This window comes from Phocoena phocoena, chromosome 12 (genome assembly GCF_963924675.1).
Source record: "Phocoena phocoena chromosome 12, mPhoPho1.1, whole genome shotgun sequence".
Classification (NCBI taxonomy): Eukaryota; Metazoa; Chordata; class Mammalia; order Artiodactyla; family Phocoenidae; genus Phocoena; species Phocoena phocoena.
The window spans coordinates 71,130,286-71,142,926 of record NC_089230.1 but is presented as its reverse complement, the minus strand read 5'-3'; the positions used below and the strand labels follow the sequence as shown (position 1 = coordinate 71,142,926).

At 45.0% G+C, this 12,641-nt stretch overlaps 1 protein-coding gene across 1 annotated transcript in view; it reads left to right on the top strand.

The window, feature by feature from the left end:
* Nucleotides 1-3,053: 3,053 nt before the first annotated feature.
* The window catches only part of LOC136131898 (cytochrome b5 reductase 4-like), a 59,323-nt gene continuing 49,735 nt past the window's right edge, over nucleotides 3,054-12,641 (top strand). Inside the window, 4 exon segments of the mRNA XM_065888653.1 lie at nucleotides 3,054-3,233; nucleotides 4,156-4,391; nucleotides 9,917-10,018; nucleotides 11,785-11,879. Coding sequence (XP_065744725.1) covers nucleotides 3,054-3,233; nucleotides 4,156-4,391; nucleotides 9,917-10,018; nucleotides 11,785-11,879 — 613 coding nt within the window.

Below are 12,641 nucleotides of genomic sequence, written 5' to 3'. Positions count from 1 at the left end.
GATAACAGAGATACATGGAATCTAAAGGGAAAAAAAAGTTCATGAAGAACCTAGGGGCAGGACAGGATTAAGGACACAGACATAGAGAAAGGACTCGAGGACACGGGGAGGGGGAAGGGTAAGCTGGGACGAAGTGAGAGAGTGGCATGGACATATATGCATTACCAAATGTAACATCGATAGCTACTGGGAAGCAACTACATAGCACAGGGAGATCAGCTCGGTGCTTTGTGACCACCTAAAGGGGTGAGACATGGAGGGTGGGAGGGAGATGCAAGAGGGAGGGGATATGGTGATATATGTATATGTATATGTATAGCTGATTCATTTTGTTCTACAGCAGAAACTAACACTCCATTGTAAAGCTATTATACTCCAATAAAGGTGTAAAAGGAAAAATAATAAAGAAAGAAAGCCCAGAGGTAAACCTACACACCTATGGTCAACTTCTCTATGACAAAGGAGGCAAGACTACACAATGGAGAAATCAGTGGTGCTGGGGAAAATGGACAGCTACATGTAAAAGAATGAAATTAGAACACTCCCTAACACCATACACAAATATAAATTCAAAACAGATTACACACCTTAATGTAAGACTGGACAGTATCAAACACTTAGAGGAAAACAGAGGAAGAATACTCTGACATAAATCACAGCAAGATCTTTTTTGGTCCTCCTCCTAGAGTAATGCAATAAAAAAGAAAACTAAACAAATGGGACCTCATGAAACGTAAAAGCTTTTGCAAAGCAATGGAAACTGCAAACAAGATGAAAAGACAACCCTCAGAATGGGGGAAACTATTTGCAAACGAATCAATGGACAAAGGAGTAATCTCCAATATACATATGCAGCTCAATATTAAAAGAACAAACAACCCAACACAAAAATGGGCACAAGATCTAAATAGACATTTCTTCCAAGAAGACATAGAGGTGGCCAAGACGCACATGAACAGCTGCTCACCATCACTAATTATTAGAGAAATGCAAATCAAAACTACAATGACGTATCACCTCACACCTGTTAGAATGGGCATCATCAGAAAATCTACAAACAACAAATGCTGGAAAGGGTGTGGAGAAAAGGAACCCTCTTCCACTATTGGTGGGAACGTAAATTGATACAGTCACTATGGAGAAGAGTATGGAGGTTCCTTGAAATTCTCATAACAGAACTACCAGATGATCCAGCAATCCCACTACTGGGGATATACCCAGAGAAAACCATAAATCAAAAAGAGACATTCACCACAATGTTCATTGCAGCACTATTTACAATAGCCAGCTACTGGAAGCAACCTAAATGCCCACGGACAGACGAAAGGATAAAGATGTGGTACATATATAAAATGGAATATTACTCAGCCATAAGAAGGAATGAAATTGGGTCATTTGTAGAGACGTCGATGGATCTAGAGACTGTCATACAGAATGCAGTAAGTCAGAAAGAGAAAAACAAATATTGTTTATTAATTCATATATGTGGAACCTAGAAAAATGGTACAGATGAACCGGTTTGCAGGGCAGACACAGAGACACAGATGTAGAAAACAAACCTATGGACACCAAGGGGGGAAAGCCGTGGGGGGGGGGTGGTGGTGGTGGTGGCAGTAGTTGGGAGATTGGGATTGGCATGTATACATTTATATGTATAAAATAGATAACCAATAAGAACCTGCTATAAAACAATAAATTAAATTAAATTAAAAATTTTAAAAATAATAAAATTAAAAAAAACAGAAAAAGAAGTTCTTCCCTTCACATACATGTATTTATAGGAATGAATTATTTCCATGTTTATATCTATAAATACAAAAAAGAGGAATAAAATCTACCCTGAACCAGAAAAGAAAAAAAGAGAAAAAAACATAACCCACCAGTTATACAGAGGAAAACCCTATCGGGGCACTTGCTCCAGCTGTAAACAATTCTGAAGTTGGTCAGAGGTGGGGAATCATCTCTCATTCAGCCAGCAGCCCGCCCCCCCGCCCCACTCCCCACCCCACCCCACCCCACCCCGCAAGAAGCGTCCTCATTGCAAAGCTGGGGGACAGTGCCGAGGCATCTGTGAGTAAACGTGAGCTGAGCCCCAGGCCATCTTCTGCTGAACTGTTCCCACCCTTCCCAGGTAAAACACCTGATTACGTACAAGGACTTGAAATCCTACAGGAAGGGCCATGGAGCCACACGAGTAACAGCATGCCGGCCGACTTGGTGCCTGCAGGCCAGCCAGGATGGTCCTGGCCCCGGGCGCTCTTCTGGAGTCTTTCCATTTCCCTGCCTGAGATACCCCTCCTGTCCCGGCCCCCACTGCTTTTCTCCTTCCTCACCTCTGCCCGGGGAGAAATTCCAGCAGCAGGTATGGGTGACACATCCTCTTCTTTAGCAGGTGGCAGCCCGGCAACTGCTGCAGAAACTCCAGCAGAGCCCCACTCACACTGGGCCACCCACAAAGCCCTGGCCCCTCACTCCCTCCCACCAGCCCAGCCCCGAGACGGCTCACAGGGCAGAGAATATGGCGTCAGGCGCAGCTGCAGGGGATCTTGCTGCCTGGAGCGTTCTTTATATTTACCTCAACCCAGGCACACCTGGGGAGGGCTGGCCGGCACAGTCAGGCTGCCCAGGTCAGCCAATCATCACCCTTCAGGGGCTCACAGTTGCAGAAAACGGACCTTGCTGAACCGGCCAGGTCTAAGGAACAGGTGTGGGCTCCTGAGAGTCAGGATAGACAAGGGGCTGCAGCTCGGGCTTGTTTTCTAATCATTTTATCTGGCCCATGAGTGGGAGACAACTTCAAGAAAACCCTCTCCTAATGAGAGGAACCCAGGAGTCAGGGAGAGGAGGGGTGGGTGGTGGGTAGAGACAGAGACCTGGTGGCCCGGCTGCAGTGGTAGTTTCTAGAAGTCCAGGCGGAGGGAGGCCGCACAGAGTGATGCCCAGGGTCACAGACCATTCAGAGCTGCTGTTTGTTAGTTCAAGTCCTGCTCTGAGGTGCTCTGTGTCAGCCCTGAGCGACAGGTGAGCTGGGGCTGCTCTGCAATGAGGGCTATATGCAAGGTTCCTGTGTGCCCAGCCCAGGTACCAAAGTACCTGCCCAGGGGAGCTCTGTATCCTGGGAGGGGCTTGACCACGAGAGCCCCGTGGGCTCCTGGCGACCTGCCCAGATGAGCCCCATATCCTGGGAGGGGCGTGACCACGAGAGCCCCGTTGGCTGCTGGGGACCTGCTCAGGTGAGCCCCATATCCTGGGAGGGGCCTGACCACGACAGCCCCAAGGGCTGGGGTGGACGTGGGGTACCTTCCCAGTTGAGCTCCATATCCTGGGAGGGGCCTGACCACGAGAGCCCCATGGGCTGCTGGGAACCTGGTAAAGGATGTCAGGACAGTCAGCGAAGCCACCGAGGATATACCTCCAGTAGTTCCTAATTCCTACCCCCTGCTGGTCATTCTACCATCCACCAGGACATGGTATTCTGTATTAGTCTTCAATGATGCCTTCTTCTGTATTCCATTTGTCCCAGAGTCACAAGAAATTTTGGCTCGTGAGTGGCAGGCCTCAACATACAACAAAAACAATACTGCTGGGCCGTCTCGCCCCAAGGGTTCAAAAATTCCCACACCATCTTTGAGGAAAGGTTAGCTAAAGACCTAACATTTCTACCTCTGGAAAAGGGAACCCTCCTTCAATATGCAGACGACATTCTGATCGCCAGCCCTACTAAGGAGGCCTCTGAACTACCAAGCCAATAAAGGATAGAAGTTGTCCAAGAAAGAGCTCAAATACCGCAGACTAAGGTGACCTGCCTGCGCTTCGTTCTCACAGGAGGTCGGAGAAGCCCGTCCCCGGAAAGGGAAGAAACCATTTTCAGCCTTACCCCTTCTAAAACTAGAAGACAGCTTAGGGGTTCCTGGGGAGGCCGGGGTTTGCTGCATCTGGATCCCTAACTACAGTCTACTAGCTCGGCCTCTATATGAAACACTGAAAGGAAAAGATGATGATCCTTTTGAATAGAATCCAGAAGTGGCCTTTCAAGAATGGAAAGAGCAGTCAATTCAGACCCTTGCCCTGGAACTCCCTCATTTAGATAAACCCTTTGACCTCTACATTCCCGGTGAAAGGTGAATCGCCATCGGAGAATTAGTGCAAAAACAGGGACCACCTGAAATGGAACGACGCAAGAATGCCATCCAGGTAGGATCGACTACGGTCACCGAGGGGCTTGGCCCACCGCCACATCTGGCCAGGATACTGGTGGTATCTAAAAACCTGGAAATCAGCAGCCCGAAAGGCCACTTCCCTCCTAAGGGAAAAGGACCCCACGTGGTGACCCTAACCACCAACCATGCCCTGAAGTTTCAGGGTTCGCTCCGTGGGCACACTGACATCGAGTGAGGAGGCCCTCTGACTCCAACCTCCAGAGACACAACCGGGGGAAACGGGCCCCCATGATGACTCGTGTGACCATCACTTGACCTCGAGTCTCTCTCAGAAAACAAGAGTGTGCCCCAAAAGAGTAGACTACTGCTTGCAGGACTCACTGCACCCAGAGGGGAGATAATAAGCTTGGTGGGGGAGCCATATATCACGCCGTCACCGTAGAAAAGCCTACAGACACCACGGTGACGGTGGCCAATAGGACCGGCTGGACTCCTGGCTACTTCAAAAGGCTGTTGACTCAGTGGCCGTCATGGTCCTGGATCACCACCGACCCTGGACTGTCTGGGAGTTGAGTGGGCCGGGCTCTGACACCCGGTGCTCTTTTTACGTCAATTCAGGGGCCTAATCGAAGAAAGTGCAGACAACTGGTCAGAGCATCTAGGCTGGCAGAAACCGTCAGCCTAAGGTGGCCGGACAAATGTGGGGTGGGGTAAAGCCAGCCCCCACAGCGTCTCTGCGCATCTCTTTCCTGGACCCTTAAAGGTCATTAGAATCTATAACACTTCCAATGCTGGTGCTCAGCCGGACCAGCAGGGAGGCAGGAGGCCTGGGGACAATCAACCTCACCTGGAGGCTGCTGGGGAGAAGTTCTGACCCTCACCCCCGGGTATGAGGGCTCCCAACTCAGCACTAAGCAGTTACAGAAGAGGGGTCTGCACCCTCAGCACCCCAAGAATGAGGAACGGGACAAAAGGCAGAGGAGGGGTTTGTCACCGGCAAAGCCCGTTAAAAATTCCTGGGAGATAAAAATAGAATCTGGGCAATAAAATAAAGTCTAGCCATTCTTCCTTTGTGCTCTGTCTAATTTCACGTGCTCCTAGTGTCCCGCACGCAGAGGTCCCACACCCGGCACTTCAGACCCGATTTCCTAGTGCAGAATGGCTGGGTCGACACCTCAGCTCGCAGGGCCCAGTACAGATATAGAGCCTGAGCTGCAGCCAACCCGGCCTTCGAGAGCTCCGCCCCCTCCCTCCCACTGACTCTGACAGGATCCCTACACAGCAGCCCAGCCCACAGCCCACGGGGTAGCGCATGCTCTCACCTCTCCATTCTCTGATTAAAATATAGTTTCCTTTGCTTCTGAACCAAACTCAGTCTCGATCTGTTGGCTCCAATGACACTGGGCAGGGGGACACTTGTTGGGGCCCACTCTGGAGGATCAGTAACAGAACTTGAGAACATTGTAACTTCAATGAACAGATGTGTGAGCCAAACTGTAATTAACATAGAACAGTGTATAAGGCTCGGGTAAAATAAGATGTTTCTAACACTTCCATTTGATATTTCCATCACTTTATTATAAGCAAGTTCAGTGAAGAGGTTTGTCTTATTTGTCAGGTCAACATTAGAGAAATGAAGTGATTTCTCTCCAGGATGTACATCTAATAATCTTGGCTGAAGTTTCAATCTTGTTTTGAATGCTTTTCCATTGACAATGATACCTCTCTTTCAGCTCCCCCATTTCTGAGAAGTATAAAATCTTATAATTTATTATTACCAAAGGGGAAAGGTGGGAGGAGGGATAAATTAACAGTTTGGGATTAACACATACACACTGCTATGTATAAAATAGATCATCAACAAGGAACTACTGTATAGCACGGGGAACTACACTCAATATTTTGCAATAACCTATAAGGGGAAATAATCTGAAAAAGAATAGGTATTTTTATCGACATCATCTACCAACGACAGATAAAATGTAACCTAAGGGAAGCCGACGGTGAGCGCTTCTGACCCTGAAGACTTCAATCACCTCAGTTCGGACTCTGCCTACTTCCCAAGGCCCTTAATGAACATACGTGTAGCCGTAGCTTAAAAAATTCCCCAGTTTGGGGTTCGGGGAGACACTGATTCGGAAAAAATCCCTGTTCTCCTTACATGCACGGGACCCTTCCTACGGCTAAAACATGCCTGTCACACCCAGAGGATGGTACACCATCTGATCGGGAAGTGTTTGGAAAAGGCATCTCATCTCCTCATCTCCTGGTGCTCGGGTTCACCCCTCCAGCGTCTTTTCTAACAATCTCCCCACTTGGAGATGTAAGCACTGTCAACATCCTGTTGCCTACAGTTTGGAATTTGTCCAGAGGATGAAATGGAAGGAGGAGGAACAATGAGAGACAAGTCCTAGGTGTTCGGACAGGCACATGTCACTCTAATTTCCAATCAGGAAGACGAATTGACCAATCAGGACCATTCTGACCATGGAAACAGAATAGGGCTTGAGGAAATCCCGCTGCTTTGTGGCCAGTTCCCATAAACACAAGTGGAAAAATGGAACTCAGGGGCACTAAAATTCACGAAACTGCAGAGTTGAAAATATCTATCACTGAAAAATGTCTTGAGGAAAGTCAGAGAAAAGGACTTGTAAGAAAGGGAGAATGGCAGGAAAGGGATTGGAAGAGTTAGAAAGGACTCGCCATTAAGCACATGAAAAGGGGCTGAATATCGCCAACGATGCTGCTGGCCAAAAACGGCGTATGCGTTTTTGCTGAATATATTCAAGAAAAGGGCATACGCCCTTTTTAGCCAACCAAAGAGGTGGGCATTGCAAATCTACACTACAAAGAAGTATCACTTTGCATCAGTCGGAATGGCCATCCTCATAAAGTGTAAAAACCAGAAATACAGGACAGGGCGAGGAGAAAAGGGAGCCCTGTGAGGCTGATGGTGGAAATGTAAATTGCCAGCAGCCACTCTGGAGAAGTGTATTGCGTTTACTAAAATATCTTACCAAATGAGCTACAGAGCATAGGGCACTTCCACTCATGGGCGTATATCTTGGGAAAAACAAAAATCGACAGGACACAGGCACCCCAGTGTTTACCGCCTCTCTTTTTAAAAAAGCCTCGACTTGGATACAACCTAAATGTCCTTGGAAGGAAAAAATGAATAAAGAAGATGTGATACTTATGTGGAGTGGAATATTACTCAGCCAGGAAATCAATGAAATAAAGCCAGTTGCAACAACTCCGGAGGAGTTACGTACGCTCATTCCAAGTGACATAAGTCAGAAAGAAAAAGACACATATCATAAGATATCACTTACAGGTGGAATAAAAAATGGCTACACATGAACTAAATTACAAAACAGGAACATAGTCAAATATGTAGAAAACACACATAAGGCTGCTAAACGGGAAAGGTGGGGAGGGGTGAGGCATTATCCAGGAGGTTGAAATTAGCAAAGATACCATTCCAAATACCAAATTGATAATCAACAAGGCCTACACTATACCTCAAAGAACTGCACTCAGCACACTCTAGTCACCAGAAAAGAATATATACGACTGGTAAGAATTTGAAAAAGAATTTATTGATGTCTCTCTGTAAGTGAATCAAGTGGATGTACAACAGCAAGAAACAGAGCTTTGAAAATCAGCTGTAACCAATTAATAATAAACTAAAAAAATGACAGTGAGAGAGAAATTCTTACAACTTTTGCTCAAGGGCTGTGATGCAACAAGATTGAACAAAGCTAGACCCACAGCTGGATGAGACATAAGGCTAGACACTGTTTGGGCTGAGAGGATTGGTGATGTTGGGCGCGCAAATGCAGGCCTTTTAAAGTAATCCTGCATGGTACCCATTCCATGGGTCCCAAATCTCCAGGTTCAGGGGAATCTTCCTACAGCTAAAACATGCATGGGAATCCCAGAAGATGGTACACCTTCTGATCAGGAAAGGTTTCTAAAAGGCACCTCATCTATTCATCTCCTGGTGCTCAGGTTCGCCACTCCAACTGCTTTACTAACAATCTCCCCACTTGGAGAATCAGCACCTTTAACACCCTTTTTCGCACAGTTTGCAATTTGTCTGGAGTATGAACGGGAAGAGGGGGAACCAATGAGAGACTAGCTCTCTTTGGACAGGCACATGTCACTCTAATTTCCAACCAGGAAGAAGAATTAACCAAAGGCTCAGCTTGCCCCAGGAACCAGAGTAGGGCCTGAAGCAATCCTGAGGTTTCATGGGCAGTTCCCAAAAAAGCAAGTTGAAAAATGGAGCTCAGGGGCACTGCAATTCACAAACCTTCAGGGTTATAAATGATAACTATCTTCCAAAAATATATTGAGGTAAGGCAATGAAAAGGCTTTGAAAGCAAGGTAGAATTGCAGGAAACAGTTTTCAAGAGGTAGATTGAACTCACATTTAAAGCACATGAAAAGCGGCAGAACTTCGCCAGTGATGCAGTTGGCCAAAAAGGGCGTATGCGTTTTTCCTGAATATATTCGGGAAAAACGCATACGCCCTTTTTGGCCAACCAAACAAGTGGGCAATGTAAATCAGCACTACAAAGAAGTCTCACTTCGCATCCATCAAAAGGGCCATCCTGGAAAAGTGTAAAAGCCACAAATGCAGGACAGGCCATGGAAAAAATGGATCCTTGTTACACTGATGGGGGAGATGTAAATTGCCAAAGGCCACTCTGGAGAAGTGTATGGTGTTTCCTAAAACATCTAAAAAACAGAGCTACAGAGCAAACCACACTTCCGCTCATGGGAGTATATCTTGAGAAAACCAAAAATCGACAGGACACAGGCAAACCAAAGTTTGGGGCTGCTCTGTTTACAAGAACCTCGTCTACGGCACAACTTAAAAATCCCAGAAAGAGAAAAATGGATAAAGAAGTTGTGGTACTTACGTACAATGGAATATCACTCAGCCATGAAATCAATGTCATAAGGCTAGTAGCAGCATAATGAGTCGATTTAGGTACGGTGATTCTAAGTGAAATAAGTCAGACAGAAAAAGAAACTTATCATAAGATATCACTTATAAAGGGAATGTAAAAATCGCTACACATGAACTGAAATACAAAACAGAACAGAGTCACACATTTAGAAAACACACTTATGGCTGCTTAAAGGGAAAGGTGAGTGGAGTGAGGCATAAAACAAGAGTTTGAAATTAGCACAGATACCGTTCCATAAACCATATATGTAATAGACAAGACCTACTCCTAGCTCAATAAACTGGACCCAACACACTCTATTCACCGCAGAAGAATATATCTGACTAGAAAGAATTTTAAAAACTATTTATTGATATCTCTTTGTAAGTGAATCAAGTGGGTGTAAAGCGGCATAAACACAGCAGTGAAAATCAGCTAAACCCCATTATAAAGGTAAATTACAAAAAAAAAAAAAAACAGACAGTGAAAGAGAGAGAAATTCTTACAAAATTCGTTCAGTGGCTGTGATGCAACCTGGATTGACCACATCGAGACCCACAGCTGGATGAGACATAAGGCTGGACACTCTTTGAGGCTGAGAGGATTGGTGAGGTTGGGTGAGTAAATGCAGACCCTTTAAAGTAATACTTCATGGCACCCATTCCATGGGTCCCAAATCTCCAGCTTCAAGGGAATCTTCCTAGAGATAAAACATGCATGGGAACCCAGAGGATGGTACACCGTGTGACCGGGAAAGGTTCCTAAAACCCACCTCGTTTTTCATCTCCTTGTGCTCAGGTTTGCCATTCAAGCCGCTTTACTAAAAATCTCCCCACTTGGAGAATCAGCACCTTTAACCTCCTGTTTCGTACAGTTTGCAATGTGTCCGGAGGATGAACGGTAAGAGGGAGAACCAATGATAGACTAGCTCCAGCAGTTAAGACTCTGTGCTCCCAATGCAGGGGGCCTGGGTTCGATCCCTGGTCAGGGAACTAGATCCCGCATGCATGCCGCAACTGAGATCTCACATGACGCAACTAAAGATCCCATACACTGGAACGAAGCTACCGTATGCTGCAACTAAGACCTGGTGTAGCCAAATAAATGTTAAAAAAAAAAAAAAAAAACAATACAAAAGAACCCGATTTATTTTCCTTACCTTCCAAACTGCCACTCTACAGTTGGCATGGTGTTGGAGATCATCTCTTTCCTCCTAAGCTTCTTTTGGAAGAGCGCCCTTTGAAAAGTTTAGACAGGCAATTGGAGTAGCAGGTGTACTTTGCTTAAATCTTTTACTGTGGATGGAACAGAGTCGTTTCTTTTGAACAACTCCTGATTTTGACATCCAAATTAGGAATACACTGGCTTGTTTAACCTGACTCTGCTACTATTTATTTAGTTCAGTGAGTTTTGTACTTCAAGGCCTTACTGTTAGAGGCCTGTGTCAGCTGTATAGAAATAGCACAGGCGTACCTAGATTTGAACCCTAGCTCCATGGCCTATTGGCTGTGCCATAAAGATGGCAGTTTCTGTCTCTGAGCCTCAAGTTTTTTCATCTGTACACAGATTCATAGGGCTAAGAATTAGTGTAAGTAAATTAGCATGAATGTAGCAGAGGTTCAAAAAGGATTTTTTCTTTCTCTTGCTCTAAAACAAATAAGCACTACATGTATACAGGCATACTTCAGAAGTATTGCAGGTTCAGTTCCAGACCACTGCTATAAAGCAAATATTGCAGTAAAGCAAGTCACATGAATTTTTTGGTTTCCCAGTGCACATAAAAGTTATGTTTACACTCTACTCCAGTCTATTAAATGTGCAATAGTAGTATGTCTGAAAAAACAATGTACATACCTTAATTTAAAGACATTTTGTTACTGAGAAAAGCTAACCATCATCTGAGCCTTCAGAGAGTTGTAATCTTTCTGCTGGTGGAGGATCTTGCCTTGATGCTGATGGCTGCTGACTGAGCAGGGTGGTGGCTGCTGAAATTGGGGTAGCCGTGGCAACTTCTTAAGATAAGACAACAGTGAAGTTTGCCACGTTGATTGATTCTTCCTTTCATGACGATTTTTCTGTAGAATGCAGACATGTTTGGTAGCATTTTACCCACAGTAGAACTTCTTTCAAAATCAGTCAGTCCTCTCAAATGCTGCTGCTGCTTTATCAACTAAGTTTCTATACTATTCTAAATTCTTCGTTGTCATTTCAACAATCTTAACAGCATCTGCCCAAGAGTAGATTCCATCTCAGGAACCACTTTCTTTTCTCATCCATAAGAAGCAACTCCTCATCTATTCAAGTTTTATCATGAAATTGTAGCAAGTCAGTCACATCTTCAGGCTCCACCTCTAATTCCAGTTCTCTTGCTGTTTCTACCATGACTGCAATTACTTCCTCCACTGAAGTCTTAAACCCCTCAAAGTCATCCAGGAGGGTTAGAATCAACTTCTTCCAATCTCCTGTTAATGTTGATATTTTGACCTGTTCCCATGAATCAGGAATGTTCTTGATGGCATCTAGAATAGTGACTCTTTTCCAGAAGGTTTTCAATTGACTTTGCCCAGATCCATCAGAGAAGTCACTATCTGTGGCAGCTATAGCCTTACAAAATGTATTTTTTAAATAATAAGACTTGAAAATCTAAACGACTCCTTGATCCACAGGCCGCAGACTGGATGTTGTGTCAGCACGCCTGAAAACAACATGAATCTCATTGAACTTCTCCATCAGACATCCTGGGTGACCAGGTGCAATGTCAGTGAGCAGTAATATTTTGAAAGGAATCTTTCTTTTATGAGCAGTAGTTTTCAACAGTGGGGTTAAAATATTCAGTAAACCATATTATAAACAGATGTGCTTTATTATTCCATTTATAGAGCACAGGCTGGGTAGATTTAGCATAGTTCTTAAGGGCCCTAAGATTTTCAGAATGGTTAAGTGAGCCCTGGCTTCAACTTCAAGTCACCAGCTGCATCAGCCCCTAACAAGAGAGTCAGCCTGTCCTTTGAAGCATTGAAGTAAGGCATTGACTTCTCCTCTCTAGCCATGAAGGTCCTAGATGGCATCTTCTTCCAGTAGAAGGCTGTTTCATCTACACTGAAAATCTGTTGTTTAGTGTAGCCACCTTCATTAATTATCTTCCTAGATCTTCTAGATAACATGCTACAGCTTCTACATCAGCTCTTGCTGCTTCACTCTGAACTTTTATGTTATAGAGATGGCTTCTCTCCTTAAACTTCATGAACCAACCTCTGTTAGCTTCATACTTTTCTTCTGTACCTTCCTCTCCTCTCTCGGCCTTCATAGAATTGAAGAGATTAGGGTCTTGCTCTGAGTTAGGCTTTGGCTGAAGGGAATGTCGTGGCTGGATTAATCTTCTATCCAGATCACTAAAACTTTCTCCATGTCATCAGTAAGGCTGTTTTGCTTTCCTGGAATAGCACTTCTGATTTCCTTCAAGAATTTTCCCTTTGCATTTACACTTTGGCCGACTGTCTGGTATAAGAGGCCTAGCTTTCAG